This window comes from Bubalus kerabau, chromosome 3 (assembly GCF_029407905.1).
Source record: "Bubalus kerabau isolate K-KA32 ecotype Philippines breed swamp buffalo chromosome 3, PCC_UOA_SB_1v2, whole genome shotgun sequence".
In the NCBI taxonomy this organism is placed as follows: domain Eukaryota; kingdom Metazoa; phylum Chordata; class Mammalia; order Artiodactyla; family Bovidae; genus Bubalus; species Bubalus kerabau.
In genome coordinates, this window is record NC_073626.1 from 80,192,610 (window position 1) to 80,214,138 (window position 21,529).

At 42.5% G+C, this 21,529-nt stretch overlaps 1 protein-coding gene across 3 annotated transcripts in view; it reads right to left on the minus strand.

Annotated features, from left to right (window-relative positions):
* Window positions 1-18,044, minus strand: part of KLHL23 (kelch like family member 23) — a 36,617-nt gene extending 18,573 nt beyond the window's left edge. The window contains exons 1-3 of one of the 3 annotated variants that reach the window (XM_055572302.1): window positions 17,887-18,044; window positions 4,400-5,614; window positions 720-872 (exon numbers count right to left, since the gene is read on the minus strand). In XM_055572302.1, the coding sequence (XP_055428277.1) occupies window positions 720-872; window positions 4,400-5,614; window positions 17,887-17,920 (1,402 nt within the window). In that variant the 5' untranslated portion in view covers window positions 17,921-18,044. The other 2 variants (XM_055572303.1, XM_055572304.1) reach the window with 2 other exon arrangements.
* Between the last annotated feature and the right edge of the window lie 3,485 nt (window positions 18,045-21,529).

The window sequence follows — 21,529 nt, forward strand, 5'->3', positions numbered from 1 at the left end:
GGCAGTACTTGACCTATAGAAAGTGCTCAAGAAGGTTAGCTATTATTATTATTCTCAGATGGGTCAAGCTTGTGAATTTTGATTATGCTCTCCAGTGACTGACATAGCAGCCTGATGCCATATGGAAAATGATTCAAAGTAGTATAGTCATACGGTGACATGAAACTTTTCTGATGAAAAGAATCTTAACCAGATGGCATAACTGTAACAGGTTTATGCTTTCCCCTGAGCCTTACCCAAAGAGACAAGCCAAAGAACAAAGGACATCACAGAAGACAGGCCATCATTTGTGGGCAGACAAGATCCTGTGATGACTGTTAAGGCCAACAAAGAGCCCTACACATCACAGGAGTAAGTGCTTCACACCTATTGAAACCCAGAAAGAACATGCTTCTTTAAAAAAAAAAAAAAATCATCTCCTAAAAGGAATTAACAGATATCCTTCCCACCTATTTGACAGACTAGTGTTTTTACCTGTCCATAAAAATTCTGTTTTCTGTAACACAGGTAGTAAATGAAAAAAAGCATACAACTAAGGAATAGGAAACAGAAGAAAAGATTGTTGTCAGATGAACATGTGACTATTTTGGGCCTTTTAATTATACCCAAGTGTAGTCTACTATAAATTTAGTACTGTCTACTTCCAGCATATTCTTAGCCATCTTTTATGCTGATAAGCAGCATCACAACACATACTATTTGAGACGGTAATTTGTTACCTGGATGTGGACTGGAGGTGATGAGACTCCATTCATTGATATCTGAATTGTAGCTCTGGACCTTGTCATAGGTGCAGCTGCCTCTGTATCCGCAGTGGCCGCCAATGACGTAGATAACTTCATGTAAGACACAAGCAGTAGCATTTCCTACACCTGTGTGTTAAATTAAAATCACATCTTCAGATTGGTCTTTTGGTTTTGCAGTGAATATTGGACTAAGTTTATTATTGCTTTTGTTAAAATGGACATTAGACACAAGGCATTGTCCCAGGAGTTACGAAGGATAGGAAAAAAAAATTTTTTTAAGGCTTCCTCAGTTTTTTTTTTAAGGGAGGGGTGAGACATTAATGCAAATAATTAGAATGCAGGGTAGAGATCTCCTGTGAGTGTTCAGAGCAAGGAGACATTGCTTGGTCTAGGGGAATCACGGCAGAATTTGACCTGGGCCTTGGTAGGTGGCCTTTGGCAGGTAGAGATAAGAGAAAGCCATCTGAATCGGAGGGAAAGGGGAATACAAAGACTCACTGGACAATGTCATGCAGCCCGGATTGATCCCCAGCACTTGAGCAGGCAGGTGGCACTCCTGGGGCTGTCGTGTGGGAATTAAAGCTGATGTGGTAAATTGAAGCCACACAGCAAAAGATCCTCATGCCCGACTAAGAAACATACAATTAATTCAGCAGGACATTTTAAACAGAGGAAGAGAGGGACTACAGAAATAGAAGGGCAAGAGTCAGAAAGAGAGAGGTACTGGCCCAGGTGCAAAGTACCGAGGATCTGACTCAGACTGGGCCTTGAGTGTGGGGGAAGGATACCGAGGTAAGAGACACAGGAGAACAGATGGGCTTCAAAGACTGACTGCGTCTAAGACTCATTCTGAGGTCCTGAGCAGAGAAAACTGGGAAACACCGATGCCACAGAAAAATAAAGAGGAAGTGGATTCATCAGGGGAAGAAGACATGAGGAAGAAAAAAGTGAAAAGAAAGTGCTCAGTCATGTCCGACTCTTTGCGACCCCATGGACTGTAGCCCACCAGGCTCCTCCATCCATGGGATTTTCCAGGCAAGAGTACTGGAGTGGGGTGCCATTTCCTTCTCCAAGGAAGAAAGATGAGGAGGCTCATTTTAGTTGAAAACGTCAGGTTAGTCTTTCAAGCAACATTTTACTTAGCCCATTCTGTGCAAGGTGCAGTTCAATCTCCCTGTACATTTCTACTCCAAAACAAAAGCAAGTTTGTAAGCAGTGCAGCTATGATGAAAGAGAAAAAAGTTAGGATTTTCTAAACAGCCAAGTATTTGTTTTTAATGTATCTTTTTGGCTGTATGGAGTCCAACATGGGATCTTAGTTCCCCCACCAGGTACTGAACCCGCCCCCCGTGCACTGGAAGCTTGGAGTCTTAACCACTGGACCACCAGGGAAGTCCTAAACAGTCAAGTATTTATTTCTTCTCTGTACATGACTAAACTAAAAAAGGAAATGAATTTGAAATTTGACTCTGCCCAATTTCGGTGCTCATGACCGGGGAAAGCTGTTAGTTCACTTCATGACTACAAAATAAAACAAATTGGGGAACATAGTGCTATTCTTTCTAGAGACAAACGGGAAACTTAAAGCTCATCATGAGTCCACCCATCAGAACCAGCACTTGCAAAAAGTGCAATTGACTGACAAAAGTGTTACCCTTCCTGGGGATGGTCAGATATAATCAAGAATCGAAATTTAAGTTAAAAAAATATAAAACTCTGGAATTTCAGACCCAGCTAGGAGGTAGGGGAGGACTTCAGTGTAAGAGGGTCTTCCATTCCACTCAAGGCTAAGGTGAGAACACTTGCGGCTTTCTTTACGGTGTAGACACCCTTGCTGCATTTTTCTTTCCAGAAACATTGTTTCAAATACAATTTAACAACATTTCATAAAGTAATACATTTCAGCCCTCAAAGAAATATACTCTTAACTACAAAACCACCGAAACTGTGATCTTATCATTAAGAAGCAGAGGCAGAAATATAGCCAGGTTTACAACAGCTGCTAAAATATTTGAACTTTCTTTGTTTCTTTCCTAGGAAAGGAGTTAGGCTATTTAGAGCCACTCTAGGGAGGGGAATTAGTAAATGGGGGCGTCAAGCTCAGGCAGAGTGAAAACCAGAGCAGCAACAGCACTGAGCTTGAAGCCACTTCTCCCATCCTGCCAACTACTGCGGAAACTTTGGGCATGCAGGAGAGACGTTGTAATGGAATATGAAAGATATTTCTGCACTATCAAAGCTGACACGTCCTTCTATAAGGATGGGCATGACCAGGACTTCCCTAGTGGTCCGATGGTTAAGACTCTGCGTTCCCAGTGCAGGGACACATGTTCAATCCTTGGTCAGGGAACTAGATCCCAATGCTGCAATAAAGGTCAAAGATTCCACGTGCCACAGCTAAGACCCAGCACAGCCAATTAAATAAACATTTTAGTGTTGATGACCATAATGCCTAACCCTTACTGAGTGCTTACTCTATGCCTGTCACTGTTCTAAGTGATTCACAAGCATAAATTAAATTAATCCTCTTAAACCCTAAACCATGTAATGTTGTCACCCCCATTGTACAGATGGCAAAACTGGGGCACAGGGAGATTAAACGATTTGCCTAAGCTCACCAGCAAGTAAGTGAGAGGTTAAGATATAGACCCAGGCAGCTTGGCCTCAGAAGCAGTGTGCCTGGTCACAAGACCATTTTGTGTCTCAGGCTTCCTGTTCTCATCCAAGGATCACACCGGGTCAGATTCCCAGGCCAGGTCAGATTCCCACACCCTCGCTAGCATTAAAAAAGAAACAGAAAGGCCTGGGAAGAAACATCTGGGATAAAATGACTCAAATTTAGTAACAACCTACCAGTTTGTGTGCAACTCCCCAGCACCAATGAATATATGTAATGAAATAAATGAGATTACAGTTTAACTTTTCTTCCAGTAGGAGGGAACAACAACAAGGCTAATCTGGTACCAAACAGCAGAAAATACAGTGTCTATCAGACAAATACTGAGACCCAATTGTGTGCATGGCTGTGTGGGCCGTGTGCAGGAGACAGGGGATCTGCCCCTCTCCTCTACCCTCTAAGATATGACTGGAATCACAAAGAGCAGAGGCTATATGTCCTCCAGTTTTTGAAAGAATACCAAACCTTTCAAGGTTTTAATGAAAGACCTTTTAAAAGACAGATGATCAGATGATGAGAAAAAAAAAGTGAATATTTAAAAGCAAGACTCAAAAGCTTTGATTTCAAGAGCAAGCAAAAAAAAAATAATAATAAATAAACATGAATAAAACCACCCAGCTTTTTCTCTTCATTTAGCCTTTGATTTAAATATAAATTCTTGACTGAAAGCAAGATATAGATTCAAAACAGGCTCTAGAGTAGGTACAATGAATTAGACTGTTTTCTTATATAAATAACATTACTTTTCCAGCCTGGGTAGCATACTCTGACCAAATAACTCTCAGTCAAGTTGAGTTCTGCTATATTATATTTTTACTTAGAACATTCTAGGTAGCATTATTTGATTTGTATAATCCAACTATAGCTCCAAGGTAGCATTCCAAAGTGATAAATTTTTTATAACGTTATCTGTGAGAGACCCTTTGTCTAATCTCAAACACCTAAAAAATACAGAATAAACACAGTCTGTACTTACCTTTAATCATGTTTGCAATAGGAATCCACTTCTCTTTCAACGGATCATAGAACTCAGCCTCTTCTGCTGGAGCCCCTTTTCTGTAGCCACCTAAAGCATAGACACAGCCACCCAAGGTGACTGCACAGTGGTAATACCTGGCATTGAGCATTGGCAAGCCTTCTGTCCATTCATCACCTTCACTGTTATAGATCCACACTGTGTCAAGAGCTTCAATGTTATCAGTTCTGTAACCCCCGGTTACATAAATATTGGGTCCCAAACATGTAACACCATAGCTCTCCCTAGTGTAATCGGGTATTTCTGCCCCTTGGATCCAAACATTTGTCAAAGGATCCCATATGTGTACCTCTGATAAAGGGTGCCAGTAATAGCCTCCAATGATATACATTGTGGCTGTGGATCGCTGAGAAATCTCTTTATGCATGGGATTCAAAGCGTTGTATATTAGAGATCGGATCTTATTTTCAGTTAATAAGCAGCTTCTTTGAAGGCCTAAAGCTGTTTTTAAATACACTGGATCTACATCTATGTTGATATAGCTTAATAGATTATACAGGCATTCAATTCGATTTTCTACATCATGAGCAGTCCACTTAATAACTGGCTCTATGACAGCTTCTTCTTTCCAAACACTGAGATTCTTTCTGGACAAGATAAAGAGAAACTTTTCAAGGCTGATTTCCAGAAATTCTTCTTGTTGCCATACTTCCTTAAACCTTGAGCACAGAATTCTTCGAGATTCCTTCTCTAGTTCTGGACACACGTGAAATTCTGCAAAGGAGTGCATTCCAATACAATTATCAATATCCAAGTGCCTTACCAAAAACTGCTCACATGCTTTCTTTACTGAAAGGAACTGTAGCAGATCAGCTGCTTCAAGCAGGCTTTGAACATTTCTTTTAGTTATCTCAATTTGGGAAGTGTACGCGTAATTTACAAGGCCTTCCAAGATATCATGGTGGATGCCAGAGATCTTTATTTTATTTTTAAATTTTTCTTTCATGTCAGCCGTGAACATTGCCTTAAAATAATTGCTGCAAGCAGCTAAAACAGCTCGGTGACAATGGAAGATTATGCCTGAAGGACACTGAAGGGTAATATCAGTAAATAATCCATCCAAGTAAAATGTTCTGAATGCATCCAGAAAATCCACTGGATGCGTGGTATCCTTGAAAAGGTAAATATAATCTTCTTGTCCTTTTAGAGCCATGGCTGCAAAAAACATGAAACAAACGCGTTTTCAATTTTGCATATTATCCCAGATAATCAGTGCCCAATATTCCTGTCATTGCAATGATTGATTAACATCGCATATACAAAACTAGATAGACTAAGTTTAGCAGTCTAAGTCACAAATGCAAAAGTCTACGTGGATAGACTATTTCATAATTTATTTGATGGTCAATTTAATTTCAGGGTAGCTCGTAGTCTGATATGAGGCCCCCGGATTGTTCAGTGGTCCTCTCAAGAAGAGATATTGATTTGCTACCCCATTCACCCAATCTCTTCAATCTGCCCCGAGTTAGGGTCCTAGAGAGACCTCACATTTGACAATCCAAGCGTCCAAGAGGTCACCTCACTCGAGGCTGGACCTTGGCCGGCCCCAATTCAACCTTTTTCCCGAGCTCCGTCTTCCTTTCAAGTCGCATCGATTGCCAGGAAACGGATGACAGAAATATAACTGATTAGAAGAAATCTCGGAAAGGGGAAACCCTGTGCCTTTCTGCTCAAGGAAGGACAGAAAGTAAAGCGGCCGGACGGCGGCCCCTCTATCCCCGCGCCACCACCGCGGACTGCCGCAGGGGTTTCCGCGCGCCGCACGCCGCGCGCCTGGGCCCGGAGCCGGCGTTCCCGCCTGGGGACCGCCCCGCCCGGGGGCCGGCGCGGGGACTCGCTTCGAGGGCGCCGCGTGCCGTCCACTGGGCCGGGTGCCGCGTCCCTCTGTCCCGGGCCGCGGCACAGGTGTGGGGACGGCGTCACGGACGGCCCCGCGCTCGGCCCGGCCCGCCGCCCGCGCGGCCATTGTCTCCGCGCCTCTGCCGCAGGCGGGCTCGGAAGGCGGCGTGGCCTCGCTCCCCGCGTCCGGCCCCGCTCGCTCCCCGCCGGCTGGCCTCGGGCGGCGGGTCCGTTCCGCACCTACCTCCGGCACTGGCTCCGGGACGCGGTGCGGACCTGCGGGCTAGCGGCGAGCGGGGGCGGGGGCGCCTCCGGACCCTCTGACCATCTTTGGAAGAGGCGCGGCGGAGGCTGCCTGCTAGCGCAGCTCCAGCCCACAAGCGGCTCCTATTTTGGTGCCCCGGCTGCTCCCCGCCTCCAACCGAACAGCCCCCCACGCGGCTGGGGCGCGGGGCCACTCGCGGGAACTCACGGATGGCGGGGCCGCGCTGCGGGCAGGAGCGGGGTGGGCGCGCGGGCGCGCGGCTGCACTCCTACCCGAGGCTCCCCCTGCAGCAGGTGGGAAGGCTTCTCCGAGGAGACCGCCCGGGCCACTTTTCCCTCTTTCCTTAGACCTGTCTCCCTAGCCCCACCCCTCAACACAGACACTCCCGAGAGTTTTCTCTCTAGACAAACTCTATAAGTCCTGATTTAGAACCAGATATAGGGATTGGGGACCTCCTTTCTCCCTCTTTCAGTAGCTCTCCCCAGCCCAGAACCTAATTGTGGAGTGGAATTGCGGGTGGATGTTGGAGAGAATGCAAAAAAGCTAAAGGTCTGGGGTTGAGGTTACCTTCAAAATGCCAGAAGTAGGAGCTACTTTCCCATGAACTCCATCCTACCCCTTAGGAGAGCACTCTGGAGCCCCAAGGACTAATTTGTACAGTTTGGGTTAACTTGGAGCTTTGAGAAAAACTGAAAGTAGCCAGGGCCAAGGATTCAGGTTCCAGTATTTAGAGTAGCTGGAAGGAGCAGTCTCCAGTCTTTCTTCTGGTGGTAGCCAGTCCAATCACATAAAGGTGTCTATATGCTACACCAGAAAGTTCACTTTGTTGGAACTTTTTTTGTTCCAACAAAACCTAATATTAAACATTTTCATTCATTCATTTGCAAGACTGTATTGAGTGCCTGCTTAGGCATAGGCACTGGTAACGATGTAGTGAAAGATGGTCCATAACTTTCATGGAGTTTACAGTGTAGCCCATTGCTTCAAGGCAAATAGATGGAGAAACAATAGAAACAGTGACAGACCATTTTCTTGGGCTCCAAAATCACTGTGGACGGTGACTGCAGCCATGAAATTAAGACAGTTGCTTCTTGGAAGAAAAGCTATAACAAACCTAGACAGTGTGTTAAAAAGCAGAGACATCACTTTGTCAACAAAGGTCCATCTAGTCAAAGCTATGGTTTTTCCAGTAGTCATGTACAGATGTGAGAGTTGGACCATAAAGAAGGTTGACTGCAGAAGAATTGATGCCTTTAAACTGTGGTGCTGGAGAAGACTCTTGAGAGTCCCTTGGACTTTGAGGAGATCAAATCAGTCAGTCCTAAAGGAAATCAGTCCTGAATATTCATTGGAAGGACTGATGCTGAAGCTGAAGCTCCAGCCACCTGATGCAAGCAGCCAACTCATTGGGAAAAGACTTTGATACTGGGAAAGATTGAAGACAGGAGGAAAAGGGGATGACAGAGGATGAGATGGCTCGATAGCATCATCAACTCAATGGACACGAGCTTGAACAAACTCTGGGAGATGGTGAAAGACAGAGAAGCCTGGCGTGCTGCAGTCCGTGAGGTTGCAAAGAGTTGGACATGACTTAGCAATTAAACAACAATAACTACAGTATATGTTTTTCTGGAACTCTCTTGCTTTTTCGATGATCCAACAGATGTTGGCAATTTGGTCTCTGGTTCCGTCGCTTTTTCTAAATCCAGCTTGAACATCTGGAATTTCATGGTTCACATACTGCTGAAGCCTGGCTTGGAGAATTTTGACTATAGTGATGGGTAAATGCCTAAGTACTGTTAATTTCCCACTAGCCTCGAGGATTCTGAAGCTAAAGCCCTCTAGTGTACTTAATGGGCTTCCCTAGTGGCTCAGGTCAGAGAAGGCAATTGCAACCCACTCCAGTACTCTTGCCTGGAAAATCCCATGGATGGAGGAGCCTGGTAGGCTGCAGTCCATGGGGTCGCTATGAGTCAGACAAGACTGAGTGACTTCACTTTCACTTTTCACTTTCATGCATTGGAGAAGGAAATGGCACCCCACTCCAGTGTTCTTGCCTGGAGAATCCCAGGGACGGGGGAGCCTGGTAGGCTGCCGTCTATGGGGTCGCACAGAGTCGGACACGACTGAAGCGACTTAGCAGCAGCAGCAGCAGTGGCTCAGGTGGAGAAGGCACTGGCGACCCACTCCAGTCCTCTTACCTGCACACTCCCATGGACAGAGGAGCCTGGTGGGCTGCAGTCCATGGGGTCACTAGGAGTCAGGCACGACTGAGCGATTTCACTTTCACCTGTCACTTTCATGCATTGGAGAAGGAAATGGCAACCCACTCCAGTATCCTTGCCTGGAGAATCCCAGGGACAGAGGACCCTAGTGGGCTGCCATCTATGGGGTGGCACGGAGTCGGACACGACTGAAGCGACTTAGCAGCAGCAGCGGCAACAACGGTATAGCCAGCTTAAGGGAGGAAGGAGACCAGGATGAAAGAACACCAGAGCCCCAGTGTGTTTCTCAGAATATGGTCTGAGAGACAATATACAAACAATGACCAGACTGTATATGACAACAGAACTCTGAACCACACAAAAAGCCCAAGAAGCCAAACCACAACTTCTGCAGCAATTAGACTAGACCAATTAGACCAGCAATTAGACCAGAATACTGGAGTGGGTTGCCATTTCCTTCTCCAGGGGATCTTTCTGACCCAGGAAGTGGTCAATGACAGCCAACTTACTGATTTTTACCCCTACTTCCAACTCAGGACCAACCAGAGAAAGCCAATTTGTTCCTCATACCAGTCGCATAAAATATTCCTTGATTCTAATAGTTGGCCTGGAGCTTTATTTACCAGGCCAACAACCTCAAATAAAGCATACTGGAGACCTTCCTCTTCTTCCTCTTTTACAAAGCTTGTCCACTCCCCTACCTGCCTTTGAGCTTCTATCAAAGGCAAATAATGTTCTGACTCTCTGGCTATAGCAAGATCTGAATAAATGGCCTCTGTTCTCATTTGGGTGATTTTAGTTTAATTCCACAAGTCAGACCATCTCAACTGAATTATGTGGGATGCTAGAATCTGCATTTTAATCATGGGCATCAGATGATTCTTTTGCACAATTAGAATGTCAGACCTAAAATGGGAGAAAAATGAAAGATTTACTATCTCAACATTTGGTAAACAGTTTAGTAGAGAAGAAAAGTATATGAGATCTTTTTCAGGCTTAATATTCTCCTGTGTCACTTATCTATCATGTAGCTTAACTGAGCTTCTCAGATCCTTAATTTTCTGACTCGTAAAAGAAAATATCAGTACTTTCTCAACTAACATAAGGTTACTGGAAAGATAAAGCAAAATTATGACTGATGCTGAAACTGAAGCTCCAGTACTTTGGCTGCCTAATGCGAAGAGCCAACTGATTGGAGAAGACCCTGATGCTGGGAAAGATTGAGGGCAGGAGGAAAAGGGGAAGACCAAGGATGAGATGGTTGGATAGCATCACCGATTCAATGAACGTGAGTTTGAGCAAACTACAGGAAATGGTGAAGGACAGGGAAGTCTGGCGTGCTGCAGTCTACCGGGTGCAAAGCATCAGACATGACTTAGCAACTAATCAAATGACCACGAAAATACTTAGGATGTGGTATATAAATATTAACTATTATAATGAAAGAGTGTGAGTGTGTGTGTTAGTTGCTCAGTCGTGTCCAACTCTTTGCAACTCCATGAACTGTAGCCCGCCAGACTCCTTTGACCATAGAATTCTCCAGCCAAGAATACTGGAGTGGGTTGCCATTCCCTTCTCCAGAGGATCTTCCCAATCCAGTGATCGAACCCGGGTCTCCTGCATGGCAGGCAGATTCTTTACCATCTGAGCCACCAGAGAAGCCCATAATGAAAGGATATTTGCACTCCTCTATCACAACCTCAATTTGAAAATTAGTATCTTATTAACATTTCTTCCAAAATTACAAACTTTGTAGTTAATTGTAATTACAGTTTGCCCTTCATAATGAGGAGTGATGTCATCTTTAGTGTTGTCATTCGAGGACACAATTGTGATTGATTGAAGATGGAAGTGTGGCTGTTTGTGGCATGATGCTGTTTGTTACACAGTAAGTACAGGCTCTATCTAACTCAAAGGAGGGCTTCTAGAATCATAATAGCTTGTAAACATGTAACAAATGATTCTTGAGTAACAGAATTCACTACTATATTGTCATTTGTGTAGTTATTTCAGATTGCTGCAGAGCCCAGTTAATACTTTTGCTTTCACTGCCTGACATTCGTTGGCTTTGAATTATTGCTTAAAAGTATATATCAGCTACATGTCTACTATAACTAAAAGAAAAGAGCCCAAAAAAGTACATATCAGCATAGAGTAGACTGTTTCAACCTGCCAGAAGAAGAGCAGCCTGCCAACAGAACGGTATGAGCAGGAGCAGTTCCTCTTTACTACACGCTTTATCAGAAATCCACTGCAAATTCTAATAGATGCGATGTACTCAGAAATATATAATTAGCATTCCTAAATCAAATAAATTAATGACACTGTTCAAGAAAACAACCATGCCATCTGTGAATCCAAGTCTTAGGGAAATAAAGAGCCACCATAAGATGAGACATAAAAGACTCGTGGCAGATACTGAGATTGGCATGGAGTTGGAATCCTTTGGACATCACACTGTACTTTTCAAAAGACACTTAGTTTATAAAAATAACAACTTTGTTTGTTGTTTTTACCTTATTAGCACATCTTTCCACTAAATGTTGCTACATCGTTCAATGTTTGGTATGCTAATTGTGATAGCATTATCAATACATATAGATGTGCCAGTATATACAGAAAATTTTGTGTACTTCATTTAAGCTACTCATTAAGATGAGTTGATGTTAAGTAAAAAAAATAGGTATAATTTATAAAGCCACTGAATACAGCTGTATAAGTTATGCACTGCACAATTCCAGCTCATTCCACTCAGATTGCTATGTGGACAGTCTCAGGAACTGTATGGTATAAAACCAGCACAGGTACATGGGGCTGCCCTGGAGTTGCTACGTCTTGGCAAAGCCTTTTGGGTATGCTTCCTGGAAAATAAACATTCTGATGACTGGGCAACAAGTGCTTTCACAAGTCAGAAGGTTTCCAGTTCCTTGTTTTCAACAAAAGTCAAAGAGCATTTTTGACAAATAACTTGGAAAGAATCCATGAAATGAATAGCACTGCTATAATAAAATTCCTCTCATTCCTATCTAGTTGTCTGTGTGAACACATTTTCTCAGGGACTATATCTATAGAAATGAAAAACAGGAGTATCACTGATCCTAAAGTCTGTCTCATGCCAGCAGGAAGCAATACTTAGCCAAGATACATGGTCTAAATGAAAGGAAAATAGCCCAATTCATCAGACTGAAATAATTTTTGATAAATTTTTACTTTTGATTTAATTTAAGCATATTTATGTTGTTTTGGTTAATTATAATAATCACTTCAGTTCAGTTCAGTCGCTCAGTCATGTCCGACTTTTAATCAGCCTAGAAATTTTTTTACTACTTGAGAATCAAGAACATAAAATAGTTAAAATTCTAATTTATGTACATATTTGTTTCAGAGAAGCTTAAAAGGTAGTAAGATTTTCAAGTATAAAAATATATAGATGATCCTTTCTTTGAATGTTTCCAATATGCATGAATTTCAGTTACCACCATTTTGTTAAATAACACCAATCCATCAAACAGGGTTCAAGTTTTAATTACTCTTGTGTATTTTTAATAACTTTAATTGCATAAAATAGAAATTTTGTCCTCTAGCTCTTCAGTCCACAAATCACTGCATAAATAACAGGTGAGCATCATGGTTAGCGACCAATCACGTCTCTTCTTTCAAAGTCCATTGTGATTGGTCACTGCGCATCTGTTATTGAGTTCACAGACAGACAACAAAGCTTCTAGTTGTCTTGCCTCCTGTCTGTGATAAATCTGCACAGTATTTTACAAAAATAGATGATTGAAAGACGGCACTGGACAACGAAAATGAAAACGTAGTAAAGAAGTAAGAGTGATATTGCCAAAAGTAGAGCTTGAATTTAGCATAATGGAGTTCTAGGAGAGAGGGCTGAGCGTGGGAATGTTGACCGTGCCAACAGTGAAAAGACCAGATTGCAGCCGGCTGAACTCGGTGCAGGCGAACTTTCTGACTTAAAGAGGAAAGTGGTTGTTGTTGACAAAAAGGGTAACAGTGTCCTAGAAGAAGTAACCCCGGTAAAAATTTTCACTTTCAAAAGAACTCTTGGAGATATGTCACAACATTGCAAGTGCAAAGGATAAAATGTTGGAAGCTGATCCAAATTTAGAAATATGACAATTCACTAAGGCATAGACACATGATCACTCTCTATTGTAAGTTATAGGACAAAAGAAGGTGGTGAGAACTCTTTATTCTTAATAAATGTTTTACCAAAAAAAATTCATACTTTTATTTCCAATGTTTCTAATTGCAGTGTGTGTGTACGTCAGTTGCTCAGTAGTGTCCAATTCTTTCTACCCCATGGACTGCAGCCCACTAGGCTTCTCTGTCCATGGAATTCTCCAGGCAAGAATACTGGAGTGGGTTGCCATTTTCTTCAGGGGATCCTTCCAGGAGAAGGAACTGAACCCGGGTCTACTGCCTTGCAGGCAGATTCTTTACCTCCTGAGACACCAGGGAAGTGCACCAAGTAAATATTGGTCCTACTGTTTTTCATTTTCCGATACATTTATAGGAAACATGTAGAAACTGTCTTCCGATACCAGTTTTTAATATCTTGACAAAAAAACTTGAAGGTCACAGGACAATCACAGTTGTTCTTACTGATTACAAAGATTATTTTGCATGATAATTTTGCAAATTTTCATATAAGGACTGCCTATATTTTCAGTAGGACAATATTCTCTGGGAGAATGGAAATATGAGCTCAAGAGGAAAAAAAAAGAGGGCTTCTCTCTGATGGTCCGTTGGTTAAGAATCCACCTGGCAATGCAAGGGATACCAGTTCGATTTTTGGTCTGGGAAGATCCCACATGCCTTGGAGCAGCTAAGCCTGTGCACCATGATTACTCAGCACTCGAGAGCCCGCAAGCTGCAACTACTGAAGACCGCTCTGAAAAAAGAGAAGCCACTGCAGTGAAAAGCCTGTACAGCACAATGAAAAATAGCCCCCCGGCCACAACCAGAGAAAGCCTGCATGCAGCAACCAACGTCCACCACAGCCAACAATAAATAATAAATCTTTAAAAAAGAATAAGATAAAAATTCCTCACTGTTAAAGAACAACATGTTTATGTATTTTTAAAGGAATCATGGTAGGTTTCAAATAATTATAGTTAGCTTTCACTAAATAGATTTTAAAGTGTTATTTTAAAGCCTATTGAAAAGTCATTATTTATAATATTCTAGAAATTATAACCTTGGAAAATGTTTAAACTCACAATGAAAAGTTTTCAATATCAATCTAAAAATGTGGAAGTGAGTCCATATGTTACTTTTGGGGTACTTGTTAAAAAAACATATGAAAGACCACTGGTTCATTCTCAAAATAGGAACTAGCTTGCTACACTTGGAGGGAGGGTCATTTAAAAGACAGTGCTTCACTGAGGATATGTTTTTGGGTGCCATAGTTCAGTTCAGTCGCTCAGTCGTGTCCGACTCTTTGCAACCCCATGAATCGCAGCACACCAGGCCTCCCTGTCCATCAGCAGGTCCCGGAGTTCACCCAGACTCACATCCATCGAGTCAGTGATGCCATCCAGCCATCTCATCCTCTGTTGTCCCCTTCTCCTCCTGCCCCCAATCCCTCCCACCATCAGAGTCTTTTCCAATGAGTCAACTCTTCACATGAGGTGGCCAAAGTACTGGAGTTTCAGCTTTAGCATCATTCCTTCCAAAGAAATCCCAGGGCTGATCTCCTTCAGAATGGACTGGCTGGATCTCCTTGCAGTCCAAGGGACTCTCAAGAGTCTTCTCCAACACCACAGTTCAAAAGCATCAATTCTTCAGCACTCAGCTTTCTTCACAGTCCAACTCTCACATCCACACATGACCACTGGAAAAACCATAGCCTTGACTAGACGGATCTTTGTTGGCAAAGTAATGTCTCTGCTTTTGAATATGCTATCTAGGCTGGTCATAACTTTCCTTCCAAGGAGTAAGCGTCTTTTAATTTCATTGCTGCAATCACCATCTGCAGTGATTTTGGATCCCCCCAAAATAAAGTCTGACACTGTTTCCACTGTTTTCCCATCTATTTCCCATGAAGTGATGGGACCAGATGCCATGATCTTAGTTTTCTGAATCTTGAGCTTTAAGCCAACTTTTTCACTCTCCACTTTCACTTTCATCAAGAGGCTTTTTAGTTCCTCTTCACTTTCTGCCATAAGGGTGGTGTCATCTGCATATCTGAGGTTATTGATATTTCTCCCGGCAATCTTGATTCCAGCTTGTGTTTCTTCCAGCCCAGTGTTTCTCATGATGTACTCTGCATAGAAGTTAAATAAGCAGGGTGACAATACACAGCCTTGACATACTCCTTTTCCTATTTGGAACCAGTCTGTTGTTCCATGTCCAGTTCTAACTGTTGCTTCCTGACCTGCATACAGATTTCTCAAGAGGCAGGTCAGGTGGTCTGGTATTCCCATCTCTTTCAGAATTTTCCACAGTTTATTGTGATCCACACAGTCAAAGGCTTTGGCATAGTCAATAAAGCAGAAATAGATGCTTTTCTGGAACTCTCTTGCTTTTTCCATGATCCAGCGGATGTTGGCAATTTGATCTCTGGTTCCTCTGCCTTTTCTAAAACCAGCTTGAACATCTGGAAGTTCACGGTTCACATATTGCTAAAGCCTGGCTTGGAGAATTTTGAGCATTACTTTACTAGCATGTTAGATGAGTGCAATTGTGTGGTAGTTTGAGCATTCTTTGGCATTGCCTTTCCTTGGGATTGGAATGAAAACTGAGCTTTTCCAGCCCTGTGGCCACTGCTGAGTTTTCCAAATTTGCTGGCATATTGAGTGTAGCACTTTCACAGCATCATCTTCCAGGATTTGAAATAGCTCAGCTGGAATTCCATCACCTCCACTCATTATTCATAGTGATGCTTTCTAAGGCCCACTTGACTTCACATTCCAGGATATCTGGCTCTAGATGAGTGATCACACCATCGTGATTATCTTAGTCATGAAGATCTTTTTTGTACAGTTCTGTGTATTCTTGCCACCTCTTCTTAATATCTTCTGCTTCTGTTAGGTCCATACCATTTCTGTTCTTTATAGAGCCCATCTTTGCATGAAATGTTCCCTTGGTATCTCTAATTTTCTTGAAGAGATCTCTAGTCTTTCCCATTCTGTTGTTTTCCTCTATTTCTTTGCATTTATTGCTGAGGAAGGCTTTCTCATCTCTCCTTGCTATTCTTTGGAACTGTGCATTCAGATGCTTATATCTTTCCTTTTCTCCTTTGCTCTTCACTTTTCTTCTTTTCACAGCTATTTGTAAGGCCTTCCCAGACAGCCATTTTGCTTTTCTGCATTTCTTTTCTATGGGGATAGTCCTGATCCCTGTCTCCTGTACAATGTCACGAACCTCTGTCCATAGTTCATCAGGCACTCTATCTATTAGATCTAGGCCCGGTACCACAGTTAAAGCTAAATTTCAGATAAAATTAATACATGGAAGAAGATAATAAACTAGGATCTTTTTCAATTAGAAAAAAAAAAAAGAAACCCAATTCTTCTGGCTAGAGAAGGTACCATGGGATTCTCCAGGGAAGACTACTTGAGTGGGTTGCCATTCCCTTCTCCAGGGAAACTTCTTGATCCAGGGATTGAACTCAGGTCTCCTACCACAGGCAGAACTTTACAGTTTGAGCCACCAGGGAAGCCATTCTTCTGGCTGAAAGTGTTAGTCACACAGTCGTGTCTGTCTCTTTGGGACCCCATGGACTACATAACCCGTCAGGCTCCTCTGTCCTTAGAATTCTCCAGGCAAGAATACTGGAGTGGGTAGCCATTCCCTTATCCAGGGGATCGTCCCTACCCAGGGATCAAACCTGGGTCTCCCACACTGCAGCAGATTCTTTGCCATCTGAGCCAGCAGGGACCCAGAAAAAGTAAGAGCACTGGCTGAAATCAACCAAAACAGACTGATACTCTCCTCAGTCACAGATTAAAACTGTCCAACGATTCTCTATTTCATTCAGTAAAAATCAAAGTACTTACAAGGATCTCCAGCACCCCCTTTCCCAGCCCAGCTTCTCCCCTCACCAGGAATGGGTTGCCTCAGGGTCTCACTGCTAGGTATTCCTTTTGCCTGCCCAGCTCTTTTCCCCAAAATACTGTATGACCTGGTCACTCACCTCTACTGGATTTTTTGCTAAAATATCAACTTCCCAACAAGGCCTTTTTTTTTTTTTTTTTTTTAACCAACCTATTTAAAATTATCTCCACATCCTACCTGTTATTCCCTATCCCCCTTCCCAGCTTTAATTCATAATCCTTATTACCATTTATGATATCATATATTTTGCATATTTTTTAGTTCATTGTGAGATTTCTCCCACTAGAACATAAACTCCATGAAAGCAGTGATTTTATGTTTTGTTCATCGTATATCCCCCATTCATTCTAGTATTCCTAAAACAGTGTCTGCCACATAACAGGCACTCAATAAAGATTTTTTATACCAGTGAAAATATGAGCCGATTATAAGTAAGACTTTCAGAATTTGCTTTAAAAATTCGCTCAGGTCTCAGAGTTCTTCAAGAAATTATATAAATGACAATCCACAGACACTGCCTTCCTGCAGAACATGATCTAAAAGTTTTGTGCTTTTTTCCATTTTCAAATTCAAAGCATCAGGCTTATTTTTTTTATTAATGAATTCATTTATTTAATTTTGGCTGTGCTGGGTCTTCACTGCTGCACACGGGCTCTTCTCTAGTTATGGACAGCAGAGGCTACCCTCTAGTTGCAGTGCTCTGGCTTCTCATTACAATGGCTTCTCTTGTTGTAGAGTGCAGGCTCGAAAACATACGGGTTTCAATGGTTGTGCCTTCTGGGCTCTAAAGCTCAGTAGTTGTGGTGTCCTTCACAGATCAGGGATTGAACCCATGCCTACTGCCTTGGCAGGCGGATTCTTTACCATGAGCCACTAGGAAAGCCTGCATCTGGTTTACATATCTCTTCATTTTCCTTCTCACTCACAGCATGCTTAGGAGGTCTTTATCACTTCTACCTTGACTTACTGCAAGACTTTTCTGTGTCATCTCTTCCTTTTCCTCCCAAGCTGTACATTACCTTTCATACCACCTGAACACAACTTTCTTGACATCACTTCCCTTTACTTGCTCCTAAGAGGTACCTGGAAGAAATTCAAACTCCATGGATTAGCTTACAAATCTGTCCATAAATTGGCCAAATCCTACTTACAAAGCTTTATTCCACTACTCCCCAGTGTAAACATTTAACTTCATCAGGCCAGATATTAATACATCATCACTACCTAAAGAATATGCTGTACCCACCCCCATCTTGGCTCACATTATTCCCTTCATCTGGGAAGCTCTATCAAGTCCATTCCATTTTTCCAGGTCCTTTCCATGCTTAATGTATAGATGACAGTCTACCTCTTTCATAAAGCTTCTATCACAGTTAATCAATTGAGCGAATACAAAACACAATACTGTATGGTCATCTAGTCCTTCCTTGACTTAAACACTTTTTATGCTGATTACTAAGATGCTTTATGAAGCATACTTGGGAATTATGAATTACATATATATGTATCTCACCCTTCAATCAAACTGTAAACGCTTTGAAGGACATCATTCTTTGTAAGACATAGTCCTACACTTCTTAAGCATCCACAGGTTTTTGTTTTGTTTAGGTTTGCTTTCTTGCCCATAGTAGACTCTCAAAATATTTGCTTACTGTAGTCTTTTTATCCCCTCAAAAATTGTGCAACAGGATATTTTTCTGGATTTAAATCTGAAAAAGGTTAACTTGTTAATAAATCCCTAAAAGAACATATTCTCATATTGAACTGAGGAAAGTAGAACATTGCATAGACCAAGTTGTGAAAAGAGTTGAGATTTTTGGTATGTAACAAAATCCAGAATATGACTGTAGAGTGGTAGAAAAAAATGTGAATGAGCAAGTTTTCCAGTTTGCACAGTTTTAAAATTCTGTGTGACAAATGTTAGTTTAATTGTAATCATATTTTACTAGTTGTTTAAACATAAATCTGAACATTTATTATTTGAATATAAAAGACAAACTAATTTTTTACTAAGTAATGCCTTCCATAAACAATGAGTGTTTATAAGAAAGTCTGTGTTAGGAAACATTTATGTTAATGTTTTGTTTCAACATGAACCCTCATCACATAGATATCAGTTTGTACGACATAAGTAAGATAGATTTAGCTTTTGGCCAGAAATATATTATTCCATAAGCCCTAGTAGAGCACATCAAAAAAATGTCTCTTCAGAACCATCACACTGTCCACCTGAAAAAGAAACCCACCAGAAGGTACAAACATGATAGGGTTTTAGGTAAAAGAGTCAAGGCAATTAATTACTGTTTATATATTCCCTACAGCTGGCCTCATCTAAAGATGTGCTGTGGGGTTGTTAAGTCAGTAAAGGGCTCTCCCTCTCATCTTCTGAAAGAAAAAAGCATATCTCATAATAGGGGTAGGAAGCGGCTATAAATTCCAGTCCCATTATCACACTATTAGCAGAGCTCAGTCTGGGGCCTCCTGTGATATACCAGCTGTCCCATGGAAGGAGCTTATGAGACTATAAGTGATGATCTTTTCTAACTCTCCTTCAGGACTAGTACAAACTAGGAGCTTAAAAAAAATTCAAATGCTATGACAGTAAATGAATATGTGGGTATATCAGAGATAACATTTTTTAAAAAGTAGAATAAAGATGTAATTATAACTCATATTATAAAAGATTGTACTTGTACTACAAAAGCAGATTGAAACTAATAGATTTGTTGTGCCACAGTACACATAATATATAGGAATTTCCAGGTGGTGCGGAGAAGGCAATGGCACCCCACTCCAGTACTCTTGCCTGGAAAACCCCATGGACAGAGGAGGCTGGTGGGCTGCAGTCCATGGGGTCGCGAAGAGTCGGACACAACTGAGCAACTTCACTTTCACTTTTCACTTTCATGCATTGGAGAAGGAAATGGCAACCCACTCCAGTGTTCTTGCCTGGAGAATCCCAGGGATGGGGGAGCCTGGTGGGCTGCCATCTATGGGGTCGCACAGAGTCGGACACGACTGAAGCGACTTAGCAGCAGCAGCAGCAGCTAGTGGTAAAGAACCCCCCTGCCAATGCAGGAGATGTGAGATACACAGGTTTGATTCCTGGGCTGGGAAGATCCCCTGGAGGATCTTGCACAGCAACCCACTCCAGTATTCTTGCCTGGAGAATCCCATGCACAGAGGAGCCTGGTGGGCTACTCCATAGGATCACACAGAGCCAGACAGGACTGAAACAACTTAGCACAGCAAGGCACATATAATACATGGGTAGGAAAAGAGGCCTCGTATGTATCTAATGCATGAAGGAAGTGACTGAGTTAGGCATCAAAAATATTAAACACTCAGGTGGTGATTGCTATGATGTGACAAGGCTGTGGACTTGATCATAAGGAAATTATTACACGGGGGAAAATATTTTGGATCCGTCGCTGTAAGAGTAGCAGTATTCTGTCCATACAATTGCTGTATCTTCGCTTCATCCAGGGATAAAGCATACAGACTTTCAGTCATTAAGTAGTTCTCAAACAGGGATTATTGGAAATGTCTAGAGATGCTTTTGGTTGTCACAATTTGCCAGTGAAGTGAAAGTTGCTCAGTTGTGTCCAACTCTCGGTTACTCCATGGACTATACAATACAGTCCATGGAATTCTCCAGGCCAGAATACTGGAGCTGTTCCCTTCTCCAGGGGATCTTTCCAACCCAGGGATCGAACCCAGGTCTCCCACATTGCAGGTGGATTCTTTGCCAGCTGAGCCACAAGGGAAGCCCAAGAATACTGGAGTGAGTAGTCTATCCCTTCTCCACCGGGTTTTCCCAACCCAGGAATCAAACTGGGATCTCCTGGATTGTAGGCAGATTCTTTACCAACTGAGCTGTCACGGAAGCCCGAAAATGAAAGTTGCTCAGTAGTGTCTGATTCTTTGTGACCCCATGGACTACACAGTCCATGTAATTCTCCAGGCCAGAATACTGGAGTGGGTAACTTTTCCCTTCTCCAGGAGATCTTCCAAAACCAAGGATTGAACCCAGGTCTCCCACATTGCAGTGGATTCTTTACCAGCTGAGCCACAAGGGAAGCCCAAGAATGCTGGAGTAGGTAGCCTATCCCTTCTCCAGTGGATCTTCCTGACCCAGGAATCAAGCCAGGGTGGTCTCCTGCATTGCAGGAGGATTCTTCACCAACTGAATTATGAGGGAAACCCTAACTTGGCCGGAGGAGTGCTAGTGGCATCTAGTGAGTAGAGGTCGGGAATGCTGCTATTCTACAATGTACAAGAAACACACACTCCTCCCCTGGCCCCCAAAAAGAAATCATCCAGCCCCCAAAGTCTGTACAGTGCCAAAGTGGAGAAAGCCTATACCAGTTCCCACTCTAGCAGTTAATTTCTATGTCTAGGAGCTCTTCTTCGATGATCAAGTCATATGAGCTATGGTAGGCTATTCTGGGGCAGGTAAGCCTGAGCATAACCACATTTTGGCTGCTCATTTAGAGAGACAGGTTGGACTCACCTGTAGGCACTAAACTGATTTTCAGGTTATTTCTATGGCACCTGGACTTGGCCTATAAGCCAGTGGAGACTGCTTTCTGGGTTTTATTGTCTTTATAGGAAGTGCTGCTAGATTCAGCACCTTAGGTAGTCAAGCGGCAACTAAGTATT